At 45.6% G+C, this 20,407-nt stretch overlaps 1 protein-coding gene across 1 annotated transcript in view; it reads left to right on the forward strand.

Moving 5' to 3' along the window:
* Positions 1 to 206: 206 nt before the first annotated feature.
* The window catches only part of LOC311136499 (putative E3 ubiquitin-protein ligase DTX2), a 28,415-nt gene continuing 8,214 nt past the window's right edge, over positions 207 to 20,407 (forward strand). Inside the window, exons 1-6 of the mRNA XM_084170646.1 lie at positions 207 to 780; positions 4,121 to 4,706; positions 7,055 to 7,113; positions 10,123 to 10,290; positions 11,913 to 11,980; positions 12,673 to 12,834. Of these exons, the coding sequence (XP_084026772.1) occupies positions 468 to 780; positions 4,121 to 4,706; positions 7,055 to 7,113; positions 10,123 to 10,290; positions 11,913 to 11,980; positions 12,673 to 12,834 (1,356 nt within the window). The 5' untranslated portion in view covers positions 207 to 467. The remainder of the gene's footprint in view (positions 781 to 4,120; positions 4,707 to 7,054; positions 7,114 to 10,122; positions 10,291 to 11,912; positions 11,981 to 12,672; positions 12,835 to 20,407) is intronic.

Here is a 20,407-nt window from a genome sequence, read left to right on the forward strand (position 1 = left end):
TACATACATTTAATAATATAAGGATTAATAGCTTCGTAAGGTTTGCCAGAATGGTTTTTAACAGTTTGCTTGAATTTTTTCCGCCTGACCTGGAATCAGTCGTGTTGTAAAAATGTGGCATTTTAAGAATCCAAGCTAGCTAGCTTTCCATCTTGTAAACTCAATATGATTTAGTAGCGTAACGTTAGCTAACTTGCTAGCTACCTAGCTAACCGTTAGCGGAAGAATCGTGTAAACGTTAGTTATTTTGGTTTGATAGCTACATTATATTGATGTGATAACGTTAGCTGGCAAGGTGTCCTGTAGCTTGTCCATCTGACTTCCTAAAACTAGCTAGCTTACCAGCTACTTTCGGTGAATTAGTTAGCCTCAGCTTTATTCCTTTAACTATCGTTTCGTTTACTGGATTTGACGTAACGTTAACGTTATCGCTAACATTAGCTGGCACTGGCTAGCAGCTGCAAGATATGGCCACTGCCTCTAGCTCCTGTGTGGGGAGAAATGTGTCTAGAAATGGACCCTCTATCTCGACCCCGACCTCGGGAGCACCTGGACAATCTCAGCCTATGGTCGTTGTATGGGAATGGCAGGATGATCTTGGCTTCTGGCGGCCATACAGCGGCCAGGTGAGCGGCTACATCGAACAATGTTTCTCTTCTCCGCGGGGACACAGAGGTGGGGGTCCTGGCTCTACCAGTATCGGTCTCGGACAATCAGATCCCAGCTTGTCGCCTTATCTTATAGATATACCAAGCTTGAAGCAGTTCCGCCAAGATACAGGTAAGGGAATTAAGCCACTGCACTACTATGTATGTGATATATTACAACTCAACTGAAGCTTCCGGGCTCTAGTTTATACCCTAGCTAGCGCAGCGTTAGCTAACTAGCTGTTGTTGTGATCATGCGTTAGCCTCCATAAACAATCGCAATGCTTAGTTTGATAACAGCTAGAGCGAACAGTCAGCTGCCTGTCTATTTCCTAGCGATGTCAACTTTTTCTTTGGGTAACTAGTTAGCTGGCTAACTGAAATGATATTAGCCAGTGATATACACTACATGACCAGAAGTATGTGGACACCTACTCATCGAACATCTCATTTCAAAATCATGGGCATTAATATTGAGTTGGTCCCCCCCTTTGCTGTTATAACAGCCTCCACTCTTCTGGGAAGGCTTTCCACTAGATGTTGGAACTTTGCTGTGGGGACTTGCTTCCATTCAGCCACGAGCATTAGTGAGGTCAGGCACTGATGTTGGGCGATTAGGCCTGGCTCGCAGTCGGAGTTCCAATTCATCCCAAAGGTGTTCGATGGGGTTGAGGTCAGGGCTTCCACTCCGATCTCGACAAACCATTTCTGTATGGACTTCGCTTTGTGCACGTGGGTAGTGTCATGCTGAAACAGGAAAGGGTCTTCCCCAAACTGTTGCCACAAAGTTGGAAGCACAGAATCGTCTAGAATGTCATTGTATGCTGTATCATTAAGATTTCCCTTCACTGGAACTAAGGGGCCTAGCCCAACCCATGAAAAACAGCCCCTGACTGTTATTCCTCCTCCACCAAACTTTACAGTTGGCACTATGCATTGGGGAAGGTAGGATTCTCCTGGCATCCGCCAAACCCAGATTTGTCCGTCGGACTGTCAGATGGTGAAGCGTGATTCATCACTCAACGCTTGGCATTGCGAAATGGTGATCTTAGGCATGTGTGCGGCTGCTCGGGCCATGGAAACCCATTTCATGAAGCTCCCGACGAACAGTTCTTGTGCTGACGTTGCTTCCAGAGGCAGTTTGGAACTCGGTACTGAGTGTTGCAACAAAGGACATATGATTTTTATGCGCTTCAGCACTCGGCGGTCCCGTTCTGTGAGTCTGTGTGGCCTACCACTTTGCAGCAGAGCCATTGTTGCTCCTAGACGTTTCCACTTCACAATAAAAGCACTTACAGTTGACCGGGGCAGATATAGCAGGGCAGAAATTTGACGAACTGACTTGTTGGAAAGGTGGCATCCTATGACGGTGCCACATTGAAAGTCACTGAGCTCATCAGTAAGGCCATTCTACTGCCAATGTTTGTCTATGGAGATTGCATGGCTGTGTGCTCGATTTTATACACTTGTCAGCAACGGGTGTGGCTGAAATAGCAGAGTCCACTAATTTGAAGGGGTGTCCACATACTTTTGTGTGTGTCTATATATATATATATATATATATATATATATATATATATATATATATATATATATATATATATAGTACACTACCGGTCAAAAGTTTTAGAACACCTACACATTCTAGTTTTTTTTATTTTTGCTATTTTCTACATTTGTAGAATAATAGTGAAGACATTAAAACTATGAAATAACACATGGAATCATGTAGTAACCAAAAAAGTGTCAATCTATTTTATATTTGAGATTCTTCAAATAGCCACCCTTTGCCTTGATGACAGCTTTGCACACTCTTGACATTCTCTCAACCAGATTCACCTGGAATGCTGAGCACTTGTTGGCTGCTTTTCCTTCACTCTGCGGTCCGATTCATCCCAAACCATCTCAATATGGTTGAGGTCCGGGGATTGTGGAGGTCAGGTCATCTGATGCAGCACTGTTCCTTCTTGTTCTAATAGCCCTTACACAGCCTGGAGGTGTGTTGGGTCGGGTCATTGTTCAGTTGAAAAACAAATGATAGTCCCACTAAGCCCAAACCAGATGGGATGGCGTATCGCTGCAGAATGCTGTGGTTGCCATGCTGGTTAAGTGTGCCTTGAATTCTAAATAAATCACAGACAGTGTTACCAGCAAAGCACCCCCGCACCCTCCATGCTTTACGGAGGGAAATACACATGCGGAGATCATCCGTTCAACCACACCGCGTCTCACAAATCACAAAGACACAGCAGTTGAAACCAAAAATCTCAAATTTGGACTCCAATCCAAAGGATACATTTTCACCAGTCGAATGTCCATTGCTCATGTTTCTTGGCCCAAGTAAGTCTCTTCTTCTTATTGGTGTCCTTTAGTAGTGGTTTCTTTGCAGCAATTCGACCATGGAGGCCTGATTCACACAGTCCCCTCTGAACAGTTGATGTTGAGATGTGTCTGTGACTTGAACTCTGTGAAGCATTTATTTGTGCTGCAATTTCTGAGGCTGGTAACTCTAATGGACTTATCCTCTGCAGCAGAGGTAACTCTGGGTCTTCCTTTCCTGTGGAGGTCCTCATGAGAGCCAGTTTCATCATAGCGCTTGATGGTTTTTGCGTCTGCACTTGAAGAAACTTTCAAAGTTCTTGACATTTTCCGCATTGACTGACCTTCATGTCTTAAAGTAATGATGGACTGTCGTTTTTCTTTGCTTATTTGAGCTGTTCTTGCCATAATATGGACTTGGTCTTTTACCAAATAGGGCTATCTTCTGTATACCACCCCTACCTTGTCACAACACAACTGATTGGCACAAACGCATTAAGAAGGAAAGAAATTCCACAAATTAGGCACACCTGTTAATTGAAATGCATTCCAGGTGACTACCTCATGAAGCTGGTTGAGAGAATGCCAAGAGTGTGCAAAGCTGTCATCAAGGCAAAGGGTGGCTATTTGAATAATCACAAATATAAAATAGATTTTGATTTGTTTAACACTTTTTTTGGTTACTACATTATTCCATATGTGTTATTTCCTAGTTTTGATGTCTTCACTATTCTACAATGTAGAAAATAGTAAAAATTAAGAAAAACCCTTGAATAAGTAGGTGTTCTAAAACTTTTGAACGGTAGTGTATATAAGATGGACATACGTATTTTAATACAGACTAGCTCAAAATATTAATAATTGAAAATTACCCAATGGATCATGATCATTTCTGGTTAAAAAAAAACATACGTTTGCACACTTATTTTGAAAGTGGGGGTGCAGATGCTCCGCTTTCTCCATTGCTCAGGCGCCAATGGATGTACAGTGTACTTAGTTGACATCATGAACCACACTACTACTAGACTAAGACTATAATAAACAAATAGTTTGGCATTCACTGATGTCTGATTTCTATTGCATCATTTTCTGTGCAAAGCACTTTTGCCTCATGAGTACATTATTAATTCACAGTGTTGTTCTTTTCTCTCCAGGGAAAACGAGGTCTGTACGCCGTCAATTGTTTGCCCAGTCCTCAGGCTTGGGTAGCGGAGTATATTGGGAGTGGGCGAATGATGAAGGAGGATGGACTCCATACGAGACTCGCACTTCTATCCTACTAGAACACAGCTACCAGGCACGGCAGGCCACGGCGGACATGGCCTCACACGGCTATAACTACATAGTGGACCTCACGGTGCTGGCCCAGGTCAACAAGGCCACCGGCTATCGGCGGCAGGTCCGGCGGCAGGGTAACCTCCCCTACCCGCTGGCGTCTGGCGCCTCTGTCATCCACTCGGGTCCGGCCTGCTCCTGCCACCAGTGTCTGAGCCACAGCAGCACTGGCCCCATGTCCAGCCGCTCGCGCCACTCCTTCTCGTCGGGGCAGCAGAGCCGTCCTAGCCTCCAGGTCCCCAGCAGGGCGGCCGGAGCTCACCCCACCTCAGTGTACTCGCCCTACCCCAGGAGGCCTCTTTCTGTGGGGGGCATGGCGTGGGGAGGCCCCTGGCCCCCGGCACCCTCCACTAGTCAACTCCCTGGAGCTCAACTGGCCTACCCCACCAGTGCCAATGGCTTAAGGTATATTCATAGTCCATCTTATGGCCTTTTCAACCGGCTTTGTTGGCATTGTTTGAAAAGTAATTGTCGACTCATTTAGGAGCCTATCCATTTAGACTAATACTCTGAGTTGAATAAGGCATAGCCTACTGATAGAGGGTCTGATTGACATTTAGGCAGAGTTTACACAGGCAGCCCAATTCTGATCTTTTTCCCAATTATTGGCTAATTATGAGATCTGATAGCTCAAATGACCAATTAGTGGCAAAAGATCAGAATTGGTCTGTGTAAATGCAGCCTTAGACCAAATTGTTGTTTTGAACCAATGTATTTATATTCTCTATCATTTCATGTTGAGCTGAGTGACATATTGTTATGTTTTGGGGTTAAACTACAGTATGTCATAGAGTGCCGAATCTGAAAGATTCACAAACACTGCCCGAAAACACCAGGATAAGCTCTTTTGTTGACGTCCACTAAAGAGCAAGTGGTGTTACGCAGGACTGCTTTGCAGTGGATAGGAAACAAGATTTGTGACCCAAAGCTCTGCTTGGTCAATAGGCCAGCTGATGTTTAAAGGGTCACATTACATCCACTGTTGTGTCTCACACACTTCCTCCCATTGTTGTCACCATATGGTCCCTGGTTGTAGTAGGCCTAGGCTATGTCACACCATGTGACAAACAAAGTACAGGGGCGAAAGCATGCATACTAGTATGTCATCCTTGTGACGGTAATATTGCAATTGTGTTATCAATAATACCTTAGTAGCACTATTTCTGAATGCTTTGACGCAGACCTGATGCCACACAGCGCCTGCCAAATATTCTTAAAATACACAAAGTACAGTACATTCAGAAAGTATACAGACCCCTTCCCTTTTTCCACATTTTATATTACAGCCTCACCCACATGCTTCACCATAGGGAACGTGCCAGGTTTCCTCCAGATGTGACACTTGACATTCAGGCAAAGAGTTCGATCTTGGTTTCATCAGACCAGAGAATCTTGTTTCTCATGATCTGAGAGTCCTTTTAGGTGCCTTTTGGCAAACTCCAAGTGGGCTGTCATGTTCCTTTTACTGAGGAGTGGCTTCCGTCTGGCCACTCTACCATAATGCCTGATTGGCAGAGATGGTTGTCCTTCTGGAAGGTTCTCCCATCTCCACAGTGGAACTCTGGAGCTCTGTCAGAGTGACCATCGGGTTCTTGGTCACCTCCCTGACCAAGGCCCTTTTCTCCTGATTGCTCAGTTTGGCCGGGCGGCCAGCTCTAGGAAGAGTCTTGGTGGTTCCAAACTTCTTCCATTTCAGAATGATTGAGGCTGCTGTGTTCTCGGGGACCTTCAATGCTGAAGCGATTTTTGTTTGTTTGTTGGTACCCTTCCCCAGATCTGTGCCTCGACACAATCTTGTCTCGGAGCTCTACGGACAATTCCTTCGACCTCATGTCTTGGTTTTTGCTCTGACATGCACTGTCAACTGTGGGACCTTTTTATATAGAGGTGTGTGTCTTTCCAATCATGTCCAATCAATTGAATTTACCACAGGTGGACTCCCAAGTTGTGTAAGGATGATCAATGGAAACAGGATGCACCTGAGCTCAATTTCGGTCTGAATACTTATGTAAATAAGGTATTTCTGTTTATTTGTTATAAATTTGTAAAAATGTCTAAACCTGTTTTCACTTTGTCATTATGGGGTATTATGTGTAGATTGATGAGGTGGAAAAAATATTTTATACACTGAATGTGCGTAACTGCGGTAGGCCCTCCCTGCGTGTGTTCTGGAATACTGGCAGCAGGACTTGTCTCTGCTTTTGCTCTGCTCTCTTGGGCACCACTGAACACAGACCTCAATGGAACAACATGACAGTACAGGAAACCAGGAGGAAAGACTGCACAGTGCACTGCAGTCCCCCTGGCCTTTATCTGAAATGGAGCAGGAAAGCCTGATTTCTGGGTGTCCATTGTTCTCTTCCTCATGGGCGAGGTTAAACTTTGAACCCAGGCAGGCCTGTTTTATCAAGGTCATGCTAGCTCCCCATCCATCATTAATCAAGAGGAAGGCCATTTATCTTCTGTAGATTCCCTAGCTTTTTAGTTTGGGACATCGAATGTTGAGCAATTCAAATCGAAACATTTTAGAATCGTGATTGATTAATGTTAACCTGAAGCGACAGGCCGCAGAACTATTCAATATAGGGGATATAGTGGATGGATTCTGCAGTGTCTAGTGTGATTTTTAGAGAACCACCACATCAGTTTTTCACTTGATTGCTTCTGCAATGGTGTGTACGGATTCGTGTGTATGCCTTTCGGCCTCCACCATGCTCCATTTAATGTCTGTTTTCCTGTTTCTTCTGCCACAGTGTCCCTGTCATCCCTGTGCAACTGAATGGATCCACCAGTGTGAGCTCAGCCCTGGCAGGTAAAGAGGTCCCAAGCAATCATCCATGTGAATTCTAGCGGTTTCGGTAAAGCATTGTTTTTCTTGGTGTTGATGGCAGAACGGTCCACTGCATGAGTTTACACCTCAGTTTGAAAGTAACAGAAGGAAAAAAAGTGTTCACAAGTTCTAAAATCGATGTTAGTTGACGTACTTTGTTTCAGCCAAATGTGTAGCCTATGCAAGCTAAAGTCTTAACAAATATGGCTGATACACCAGAAATAGGCTACACATTCGACAGCACTGTTCTGCAACCGTGTGCTTTAGTAAGCTTATCTGATAGACCTGACAGATTTTAGAGCCACAGCTTTTGTTGACCAGTCATTAAAGCAGTGATACAGAGAATTCCTTTATGATTTCATGGCAATGGCCTGTCACTGTCTGTGGTGGGAAAGCAATTGTCTCTCTTGACAGCTAACCTAGCACCTACGTTTATTGCTGTGCACAATATCCACAGACCAGGCCCGGTTTTGCTCCAACTAGGCTTGGTTCTTGTCAGTTGCCCAGCCCATGATGTCGTTTGTTTGCCAGGGTATTCTCAGGGGTTTGTGGGCTTAATGAAAAGGGGATAGTTAAAGCGATAGTTCACTTTTTTCTCGCTAAATTATTTTGGTTACACCTAGGGTGTTGTCGTTTTATCCTAACCGTTTTTTATTTTATTTGCTATCTAGTTATTTAGGAACGTCCAGAATCTCCTAGCTAGAAGTTTAGCTTTTTACGCTAAAACTAATAAAGAAAAGTGTACTATCTCATTCCCGTTGAGCGAGCAGATAGGCCTCAATGGAGACAGTCAGACTGAGGATAGCTGTGTGTGTGTGACCAATACCAACAGCAATTCAGCTTCCATTGCATGTGACTGTTCATAGGTCTTGACAAGCTCTGATCTGTGAGGAACACTTTTGGTCCTGTTGGGCATTAGCTAAAATGTTTTGTAGAGGGCCAATGTAGAGTGAATTTTTGAAGATTTTCCTTTGTGTGTGCTGGTATTCCTCTTTTTAAAACATACCCATCATGAAATAACAGATTTTTTTCACCTAGTTGGTTCGGGGATTCGAACCAGCAACCATTCAGTGAATGGTCCAACGTGCTTATCCACTAGGCTACCTGCTGCCCAGAATTGAGGCAGAACCTTACAATATGTCTTTTAAAGAGGAAATCAGTGCATTTATCATATCAGCCCACATTTAATACTGCCGACTGTTAGTCCAACACATTTTCTTTATTGTACAAACACTGAATCTAAATGACTTCTTATTCCTGAATCCAATGTTATCAATCTACAGTCGTGGTAAAAATTTGAGAATGACACAAATACTAATTTTCACAAAGTCTGCTGCCTCAGTTTGGATGATGGCAATTTGCATATACTCCAGAATGTCATGAGTGATCAGATGAATTGCAATTAATTGCAAAGTCCCTCTTTGCCATGAAAATGAACTTAATCCCCAAAAAACATTTCCACTGTATTTCAGCCCTGCCACAAAAGGACCAGCTGCCATCATGTCAGTGATTCTCTCGTTAACACAGGTGAGAGTGTTGACGAGGACAATGCTGGAGATCACTCTGTCATGCTGATTGAGTTAGAATAACAGACTGGAAGCTTTAAAAGGAGGGTGGTGCTTGAAATCATTGTTCTTCCTCTGTTAACCATGGTTACCTGCAAGGAAACATGTGCCGTCATCATTGCTTTGCACAAAAAGGGTTTCACAGGCAAGGATATTGCTGCTAGTAAGATTGCACCTAACACAACCATTCATCGGATCATCAAGAACTTCAAGGAGAGAGGTTCAATTGTTGTGAAGAAGGCTTCAGGGCGCCCAAGAAAGTCCAGCAAGCGCCAGGACCATCTCCTAAAGTTGATTCAGCTGCGGGATCGGGGCACCACCAGTGCAGAGCTTGCTCAGGAATGGCAGCAGGCAGGTGTGAGTGCATCTGCACGCACAGTGAGGCGAAGACTTTTGGAGGATGGCCTGGTGTCAAGAAGGGCAGCAAAGAAGCAACTTCTCTCCAGGAAAAACATCAGGGACAGACTGATATTCTGCAAAAGGTACAGGGATTGGACTGCTGAGGACTGGGATAAAGTCATTTTCTCTGATGAATCCCCTTTCCGATTGTTTGGGGCATCCGGAAAACACCTTGTACGGAGAAGACAAGGTGAGCGCTACCATCAGTCCTGTGTCATGCCAACAGTAAAGCATCCTGAGACCATTCATGTTTGGGTTTGCTTCTCAGCCAAGGGAGTGGGCTCACTCACAATTTTGCCTAAGAACACAGCCATGAAATAAAGAATGGTACCAACACATCCTCAGAGAGCAACTTCTCCCAACCATCCAAGAACAGTTTGGTGACGACCAATGCCTTTTCCAGCATGATGGAGCACCTTGCCATGAAGCAAAATTGATAACTAAGTGTCTTGGGGAACAAAACATCAACATTTTGGGCCAGGAAACTCCCCAGACCTTAATCCCATTGAGAACTTGTGGTCAATCATCAAGAGGCGGGTGGACAAACAAAACCCCACAAATTCTGACAAACTCCAAGCATTGATTATGCAAGAATGGGCTGCCATCAGTCAGGATGTGGCCCAGAAGTTAATTGACAGCATGCCAGGGCGGATTGCAGAGGTCTTGAAAAAGAAGGGTCAACACTGCAAATATTGACTCTTTGCATAAACTTAATGTAATTGTCAATAAAAGCCTTTGACACTTATGGAATGCTTATAATTATACTTCAGTATACCATAGTAACATCTGACAAAAATATCTAAAAACACTGAAGCAGCGAACTTTGTGAAGACCAATACTTGTGTCATTCTCAACTTTTGACCACGACTGTAGACCAAGCAGGATGGGGCTGGAAGCTTCAAAAACTTCACAATATACGCCCTCTTTTCCCACCAGTCAGTCACTGCTTTATCCACCATGTCGCATCCCTTTGGTCCCCCTGACCCCCCCACCCCCTCTGCATGTCTCCCCTGGCCACCCACTCCAGGCATGGCCTCCATTTTGATGTCAGCAGTGGGACTCGGCGTGCGCTTCATGAGTGCCCCCTCCTCCGCTCCTCCTCCCCCCAGCAGCAGCAGCAGCAGCAGCAGCAGGCCCGCGGCCTCCAAAACTCGCAGCAGCTCGGTTAGGAGGGCAAAGAGGCAGCACAGGACAGGTAGCTACGCCACCCACCCCCTCCCACCCCCCCACCCAACCCCCCCCCACCCCCCCACCCAACCCCCCCATTATGGGCCTGCATCCAGCTGTGTGCCTTGTCACATCCAATGCTTTCCATTGTGTTGTCATCTTGAGTCATCCCAAACAAGTTGTAATACATGGACTTGTTATGCATGTTCAAATAATTGTATTTTTTTTGTTGACGTGTTTTTGTGGTGGAAAACTAATATGCTTGCCTGGTGACACTTTGGAGACATCCGAGCCAGGAATTCCTATTCTTACTCAGTTTTAGGATCTCAATAGTCACTACACAAGACCTACAATCAATGGGAGTGATGGGGACAACTGAAATCAACTAATTGATTTGGTTTGATTTGACTTATAGGTGATTTGGCCCAAAGAATATGCATGGTTGCCCCTATCACTCGCATTGATTTTTTCGCTAGCGGTGGCTAAAGTTAGATCAAGTTTGTAGTAGCTTTTTAAAGCGTTTTCTCCTGGCTCATATACTACTATCAGGGTAAGGAACCATCTATCATTAAGTTGTACAAATAGCAAACTTATCCTTTAAAAGCAAATATTGTGTCCTTCAAAATGTCCTTAACCTGAAAGGCATCGAAGGCAGTGTGTTTTGATTTGATTTCTGCAGGCTTGTATAGCTTCCTTTATTTTTTCTCTTACATGTGCACACTCGTTTATCGCATTCCATCACCCACTTGTCTCTCTACGAATCATTTGCACTTCTGTGAAAATATCATTCATATCCACAAATCAGTGTTGTGATGTTGCTTGGCGGTCGATACAGTATTCATTAGCTAACAAACATTGGTGTGTTTCCTTCAGAACTAATCGTGTTCCTGCGTTTTGGATCCAGCTTGGATACCTTTACTTACAAAGGCATTATATGAAGATGGCAGAGTGGACTGACGTTCACAAATCTAACTCTGAGGAAGCATCCCAAATGGCACCCTATTCCCTATATAGTGCACTGCTTTTGACCAGGGCCCATAAGGCCATGGTAGAAGTAGTGCACTATGTAGGGAATAGGGTGGGCATTTGTGACGCAGACCCTGACTGACTAAGGAAGAAGGTAGAGCAAGAGGGTGCTTTTGGCACATTAGTAGATTGACACTAATCTCTTACCCTCTTCTCTCTCATTCAGCCATAACTGGCAAACGTTAATACTGTGTGCCGCAGTGCTCTCTCATGGTACAGATTTACCAACGAAGCCTGCCTAAAGTCTGCTGCAGCGAAGTGTGTAGGCTACTTCTGCAGGATGAGTTGGGAATTTTTGCTTTTGGCTTTCAGAAGGCAGAAATGTAAAATACAGTGAAAAGTGAATTGTCAGTTAAAAACGTTTTAGGATGAACTATAGACTATAAAATCTAGGCTATTATTTCTGTGAACATACATTTGTTCAGTAGCAAACTGCAAAACAACTAGGCAACCACTGTAGTTCAACCACTGAAAGCCATAGATTTAAAAAACAAAAATTTCTATACAATTTCTCTCATTATAATACCACCTGTGTTCTAGTGTGTCCTGTGTGTAAAATGAGGGCCTGTGTGTGTGTGGTTGGCTTCTCTCCAACTCTGTTCATTGTGTCCACTGTCCTCTCAGTCCCGGCCCAGAAACCGGAGGATGTAATTCACCGCTACATGGAGGAAGTGGCCTCGGCTCAAGACGAGGTACGCATGTCAATGTCAATCGCCCTCCTCTTCCCTCGGCTCCTTTTAATTTTTTGGGTATAGGGTGACGTTGCCCCTAGACGCTGATCTTGGGTCAGTTTTTGCCCCACTAATGGTTAAGGTTAGGATTGGGGGAAAGGAAGCTTATCCTAGATCTGTAACTAGGGGGAACTTCTCCCGGAGCCGTCTTTTTACACAGCATTCACTGAAGCAGGGCTCTTACAGGAGAACCAGTCATGTGTTTCCTCATTCTGGAACTCATTGTAAACATGACATTAATTACAGCTGCTTTTGTTTGCATGTAGTCCATCTCAGACTTCAACCGTTTTTGTAAAAATTATACATTCATGTGAAGATATGTGATTTTATACAAAGCCACTCATTTTATTTGTATTGAAGAAAGAAATGTGTTATTTTGCAAAGAAATGTCAGTATGCAGGTCGAAATAAATATGATTTCTCTCAAATGAACAAAGGCTAGGCCTATTTCTAAAGCAGTACGAGCAAACCAACCCATGTTTTGTATACAAATATATACAATACCCCAGCTGTATCCCCAAGTCATCCCAACCTCAATGTATAGACTCAATATAATATCAATATAATATTATATATATATTATATAATATCATAGAGATCCTGTAATACTTGTTCTCATGTCATTTTATCATAACATTCTCCCTGTGGTTTCAGGACTGCATCATCTGTATGGACCGGCTGTCGTGTCCGTCGGATTATGACGTGGCGTCCGAGGGAGCCCAGTCCATCCAGCCCGGCGCCGTGGGCAAGTTCACCAAGTGTGGACACACCCTGCACATGCTCTGCATGCTGGCCATGTACAACAATGGTACCAAGGTGGGCGCCACAGAGATCCTAAATGTAATTAAATTGGTGGCCTGGAAGACACGAGCCAACATATTGTCCTACATAGAGGCATTAACATATTATAAGCCTTATAGTAAGGCATTATAAAGGCTTGTACATGCTTATAACAAGGAATGAAGCGTTATACCTGCAGGCTAAACGTTAAGTGTTACCCACAACATATCATATTATAGTGCCTTCAGAAAGTATTCATACCCCTTCACTTTATCCACATTTTGTTGTTACAACCTGAATTGAAAATGGATTCAATTTAGATTTTTGGGGTCACTGGCCTACACACAATACCCCATAATGTCAAAGTGGATATATTTTTTGAAATTTGTACAAATTAATAAAAAATGAAAAGCTGAAATGTCTTTAGTAGGGCTGTGGCGGTCATGAAATTGTCAGCCGATGATTGTCAAGCAAATAACTGCCGGTCTCACGGTAATTGACCGTCAATTAACATAAACACATTTAGCATATTCTGGCTTCCTCGCATAGCCTACAAGCCACTGATGCAGACCTTTGGAACATCTACATTTAAAAAGTTTAATAAATCCATGTAATATAGCCTACACATCACAATAAATCCATTATTTATTTTCGACAGGTCTAAAGAAACATGATATGAAGAAAATGTAGTCTATTTCAGTCTATTTCAGAAGAACAGAATAGGATACTCTGAGGTCCTGATCAGGCTATGCCAATTGGCTGTGGGTTACACTAGTTCATTTAACAGACAAGATTTGCTTAGAATTCCGTGGCATTATTGTACAGTCGTGGTCAAAAGTTTTGAGAATGACACAAGTATTGGTCTTCACAAAGTTTGCTGCTTCAGTGTTTTTAGATATTTTTGTCAGATGTTCTATGGTATACTGAAGTATAATTACAAGCATTCCATAAGTGTCAAAGGCTTTTATTGACAATTACATTAAGTTTATGCAAAGAGTCAATATTTGCAGTGTTGACCCTTCTTTTTCAAGACCTCTGCAATCCGTCCTGGCATGCTGTCAATTAACTTCTGGGCCACATCCTGACTGATGGCAGCCCATTCTTGCGTAATCAATGCTTGGAGTTTGACAGAATTTGTGGGTTTTTGTTTGTCCATCCGCCTCTTGAGGATCGACCACAAGTTCTCAATGGGATGAAGGTCTGGGGAGTTTCCTGGCCGTGGACCCAAAATGTCGATGTTTTGTTCCCCGAGCCACTTAGTTATCGCTTTTGCCTTATGGCAAGGTGCTCCATCATGCTGGAAAAGGCATTGGTCATCACCAAACTGTTCTTGGATGGTTGGGAGAAGTTGCTCTCGGAGGATGTGTTGGTACCATTCTTTATTCATGGCTGTGTTCTTAGGCAAAATTGTGAGTGAGCCCACTCCCTTTGCTGAGAAGTAACCCCACACATGAATGGTCTAAGGATGCTTTACTGTTGGCATGACACAGGACTGATGGTAGCGCTCACCTTGTCTTCTCCGGTCAAGGTGTTTTCCGGATACCCCAAACAATCGGAAAGGGGATTCATCAGAGAAAATGACTTTACCCCAGTCCTCAGCAGTCCAATCCCTGTACCTTTTGCAGAATATCAGTCTGTCCCTGATGTTTTTCCTGGAGAGAAGTGGCTTCTTTGCTGCCCTTCTTGACACCAGGCCATCCTCCAAAAGTCTTCGCCTCACTGTGCGTGCAGATGCACTCACATCTGCCTGCTGCCATTCCTGAGCAAGCTCTGCACTGGTGGTGCCCCGATCCCGCAGCTGAATCAACTTTAGGAGATGGTCCTGGCGCTTGCTGGACTTTCTTGGGCGCCCTGAAGCCTTCTTCACAACAATTTAACCTCTCTCCTTGAAGTTCTTGATGATCCGATGAATGGTTGTGTTAGGTGCAATCTTACTAGCAGCAATATCCTTGCCTGTGAAGCCCTTTTTGTGCAAAGCAATGATGATGGCACATGTTTCCTTGCAGGTAACGATGGTTAACAGAGGAAGAACAATGATTTCAAGCACCACCCTCCTTTTTAAAGCTTCCAGTCTGTTATTCTAACTCAATCAGCATGACAGAGTGATCTCCAGCCTTGTCCTCGTCAACACTCTCACCTGTGTTAACGAGAGAATCACTGACATGATGGCAGCTGGTCCTTTTGTGGCAGGGCTGAAATGCAGTGGAAATGTTTTTTGGGGATTAAGTTAATTTTCATGGCAAAGAGGGACTTTGCAATTCATCTGATCACTCTTCATAACATTCTGGAGTATATGCAAATTGCCATCATAAAAACTGAGGCATCAGACTTTGTGAAAATTAATGTGTCATTCTCAAAACTTTTGACCACGACTGTATATTATTTGTTACAGGAGGGGGTCGCAGTTCCAGAGCGACCCACTAGGTGTCATCTTCCGACAACCTTAGGCACCTCCTCATTCACAGTCTGGACTAATCATAATCCTATTGGTGTCAGCTGTGTATTTATGCCCTCACTTCCCTGTGTTCCCTTGCTCAGTTTTCTCTGCTAGTTTATCTATATCCAGCAGTAGTACTCAGTGTCTGATCGGAGATCTATGTACAGGTACTTGAGAAGTGTTCTCCCTGTTTCGTTATTTGTTTCAGTCTTAGGTAGTATTTTGTATTTTTTGGCTGTCAGACGATTTTTGGAGACTTATTTGCGCCTCCTTTCTTTTATCGTGATAAGTCCGTTATTTTGTATTTTGGCTTCGGGACCACTAATAAAGATCCTTGTTTCACCATCTCTGCCTACTGTATATCCTGCACTGCACCTGGGTCACACCTCACCCCAACCCTTACAGAAAACTGAGCCAATATGGACCCAGCGGAGGCAGCACAGTATCTGAGTGCATTGGCAACACAGGGAGCTATGCTGAACCAACACGACCGCAGCCTGCAGCAGATCACAGAGAACCTCCGCCAGCTGACGATCGCCGTGCAGAGCCGGGTGGACACCCGACCAGCCCCGGCAGCCGGGTGAGCGGAAGTGGCGTCTCCAGTCTCGCCTGCGACATCGCGGGAACCCTACCTACCACCTCAGGAGAGGTATGACGGACGTCCAGAGGGCTGCAGGGAATTCCTAACCCAGTGTTCCCTGGTATTCAGCCTACAACCCTCCTCCTTCCCGACGGAGCAGGGCCGTTTGCCTACATCATCACTATGTTGACGTGTCGGGCCCTTTCCTGGGCTACTGCGGAGTGGGAGAGCCAAACTCTGGCATGCTCCGACTCCTACCAATCCGTCCCTCTACCTCACCTGCGGGCACAGGCTTCTTCTTCGTGGGGAAAAAGGACGGTGGGCAGCGGCCGTGCATTGATTACCGGACGCTCAACGACAGCACGGTTAAGAACCGCTACCCACTCCCCCTGATGACGACGGCATTTGAGTCGTTGCAGGGAGCCCGGGTCTTCACCAAGCTGGACTTACATAATGCCTAAAACCTGGTGAGGATTCGGGAGGGTGACGAGTGGAAGACTGCTTTTAACACACCCAGTGGGCATTACGAGTACCAAGTCATGCCGTTCGGTCTAGCCAACGCGCATGCGGTGTTCCAGGCGTTGGTCAATGACATGTTCCGGGACCTGCTCGACTACAGCGTCTTCGTGTATTTGGATGACATGAGTGAACACCAGCAGCACGTTCGGCAGGTCCTCCAACGCCTTCTCCATCACCAGCTCTACGTCAAGGCGGAGAAGTGTGTTCCACACAGACAGTCTCCTTCCTGGGGTTCATCGTCACCCAGGGGGACCTACGGATGGACCCAGCCAAGGTCAGCGCGGTACTGGATTGGCCCCATTCCTCAAGCAACTACAACGGTATGTAGGGTTCGCAAATTTTTATAGCCGATTTTATTTGTAATTTTATCTCCCTAGCCGCTCACCTGACAGCCCTCACCCAGATGAGCGTACGCTCCTTCGCCTGGACCCCGGAAGCGGGAACCGCATTTGATGCGCTTAAGCGGAGCTTTACATTGGCCCCGGTCCTTGGGCATCCTGATCCGTCGTTCATTGTGGAGGTGGACGCTTCAGACGTTGTGGTGGGAGCAATCCTGTCCCAGCAATTCCGGAATTACGATGTGGGGAACCGTGAGCTGCTAACGGTCAAGCTCGCCCTGGGGGAGTTGAAGCATTGGCTAGAGGGGGCCGCCCATCCATTTGTCGTATGGACTGACCACAAGAACTTAGCCTACATTCAGGGGTCAAGAGGCTCAACTCGCGCCAGGCCAGGTGGGTGTTGTTCTTCACCAGGTTCCGGTTCACCTTCTCATACCGTCCGGTATGTTCGACCCCGTGAACCTGGTGGAGAGGGACGACCCCATTGCTGCCCTAGTTTCGTGGGGAATTTATAGGCTGGTCAGAGCAGCGCTACGGCGGGAGCCTGATCCAGGCGGAGGTCCATCGGGGAGGATGTACGTACCCAAGGCTGCGATCCCCAAGCGCCCCTGGTCCCACGTCTTGCTGGATTTCAGTTCTGCTCTACCCCCCTCTGATGGATACACAGTCATCCTGGTCATTGTGGACCGGTTCTCGAAGGCTGCCCACTTCATTCCTCTTCTCAAACTCCCATTGGCCCGGGAGACTGCTAAGTTGGTGGTGCAGCACGTTTTCCGGGTCCATGGCCTTCCCCAAGATGTGGTGTCGGATCGGGGCCCTCAGTTCGCCTCCAGGTTCTGGAAGGCGTTCGCAACCTGCCTTGGCGCCTCCGTCAGCTTGTCTTCCAGCTTCCATCCCCAGTCGATCGGACAGACGGAGCGCGTCAACCAGGATCTGGAGGGGGTGCTGAGGTGCTAAGCCTCCAGCAACCCAGCTACGTGGAGTCAGCGACTGGCGTTGGGAGGAGTATTCCCACAACACCCTTCTCTGCTCGTCCACCGGCCTGTCCCCCTTCCAGTGCCAATATGGCTACCACCCCCCCCCCCCCCTCCCTCCCTCCCTATTCCCTGAGCAAGAGGAGGAGGCTGCGGTCCCGTCGGTCCAGGCCCACACCAATCGCTGTCGCCGCACCTGGAGGCAGATACGGGCGGCGCTTAAGTGGGCCTTGGTCAGGTCTCAACATCAGGCCAACCGCAGGCGTCGCTCAGCCCCGGTCTTTCGCCCAGGACGGAGGGTGTGGCTCTTCACGCAGGATCTTCCCCACCGAGTGGAGTCCAGGAAGCTGTCCCCCCGGTTCGTCGGGCCATTGAGTGGTCCGGCGAGTCGACCTAGTGGCCTACCGCCTGCAACTTCCCCCACCATGCGGGTGCATCCCACATTCCATTGTAAAGTGGTTATCCCACTGGCTATAGGGTGAACGCACCAATTTGTGAGTCGCTCTGGCTAAGAGCGTCTGCTAAATGACGTTAATGTGCCCTTGAGCAAGGCACTTAACCCTAATTGCTCCTGTAAGTCGCTCTGGATAAGAGCGTCTGCTAAATGACTAAAATGTAAATGTAAATATATGTGTCTCTCCTCAAGCCCGTCGCCACCTGTCCCCTGGCTCCCCCTCCTCGTCTTGTTCCCCTGCTGCGCCTCGTCGGAGGGCAGCCGGCTTTTACTGTGGACCGGATCCTGGACTTCCGGTGGGTGGGGATGGGTCTCCAATTTCTGGTGGACTGGGAGGGTTATGGGCCGGAGGAGCGGTCCTGGGTGCCCAGGAGGGACATTCTGGACCCAGGGCTGATAACAACATTCCGTCGCCTCCACTCGGAGGCGCCGAGGTGAATGGCTGGGGCCGTTCGTCGGGAAGGGGGGGGGCACTGTTACAGGAGGGAGTTGCAGTTCCTGAGCGACCCCCTATGTGTCATCCTCCGACAACCTTAGGCACCTCACTCACAGTCGGGACTAATCATCATACTATTGGTGTCGCCTGTGTCTACCTGTTCACCTGTGTATTTATGCCCTCACTTCCCTGTATTCCCTTGCTCAGTTTTCTCAGCTAGTTTCTCTATGTCCAGCAGTAATACTCAGTGTAGGTACTTGATAAGTGTTCTCCCTCTTTCGTTATTTGTTTCAGTCTTAGGTAGTATTTTGTTTTTTGGCTGTCAAACAGTATTTGGAGACTTATTTGCTCTGCCTTTCTTTTATCGTGATAAGTCCGTTATTTTGTATTTTGGCTTCAGGACCACCAGTACAGATCCTTGTTTCACCATCTCTGCCTACTGCCTTCTGTATATCCTGCACTGCACCTGGGTCACACCTCACCCCAACCCTTACATTATTTTATACTATGAAGAATACAATTGAACATAGCTGAATAAAATAGAAAGATTTGAGGGTTTGAGGGAGTGCGCACATGCGGCTATTCTGTGTTGAGCTGTTAACAAAGAAACATGTACTCCTATTTGCTTAATTTAGAGTTATTTACATAACTTTTGTTGTAATATAAACATTAGGCTATATGTTTTGAATTTTAATACATTCTAAGGCTGCATGATGCGACTCTAATGATTTTTGTTTTTTGCCCAGGCTGTACACACTTCATCAGTCTCTCATTCACAATTTGACAAGCACTTGATAATGCCTCGAATTTCCCGGCTGCATCCCCTTTGTGTGGCTGTAATGCCCCCTAAAAAAAATCCATGCCTTTTGTGGCCATTATGCCCTTGGGCTGAATATAATAATTATAATTCCCTTCTCCCCGCTGCATGCCAAAGCACCTCTCACTCACATGGCTCTCCGTCACGTGATCGGGTCTTTCTCACAGGCTACAAGTGAAGACCGACACATTGGGGCGCATATTGAAGATATTGGAAGAACTGTCCACATGTACTTTTCGTCAGCCAACAAGATGAGTAGGCCTAACAAACAGCAAAAGCACAAGCCTATGTCAATCTACTATCCCCCATAGTACAAAAGTTGACCTATTCTGTGCAATAAATAAATATTCCAAACATAGTCTGGGATAGATCCCAAAATAATACAACCACTAGCATAAAAAAACTGTTTTTAAGCAATGAGCCTGACGTAACAGACAAGAACATTTTAGCTTTTTTTATAAACTATTAGGCTATTTCTTCACATTATAAGCGCAGCAATGCGCACATGGCAGTAGGCTATAAGCGCAAATGTTCCATTAGCAGGAAAACACCGTTCTCAAAAGTGACCACAAATGCGATTTATGCATGTAATGCTTTTTTTTTTATAAAGGTGCATTTTTATGGTGTGAATTATCTTCCCCAAATTTGAAAATCACATGCTGTGTATTTAGGCCAGTTAGGCTCTATACCCGTTGTAAAGCGTATTAATGTGCTTAACTTTAAGAAGTTATTTAGCCACTTTAGTTGTTACAAACCTTATCAAAACAGATGGGCCTATGGGCTAGGCTACATGAGGTGTGCGACTATGATTTTAAAGTTGCAAAAAAAAGCATTAGCTGTTTCTTGCCTTAAGCTGGGCATCATTCGCAAGTGATAATAGACTAAAACCCAACTCCTTGAGATCCAATCCAAGACCCGAGACCGATTTCAAGTACAAAAGGGGCCGTCATTTGAAAACAAACATGAAAACGTAAAACATGTCAATATTCTGGACAATTTTAGGGGCAATAAACTTTCTGCTGTCATTTACTGACATGTCATTTGAAATGGCAGT

The sequence above is a fragment of the Coregonus lavaretus genome (genome assembly GCF_964263955.1).
Source record: "Coregonus lavaretus genome assembly, chromosome: 10".
NCBI lineage: Eukaryota > Metazoa > Chordata > Actinopteri > Salmoniformes > Salmonidae > Coregonus > Coregonus lavaretus.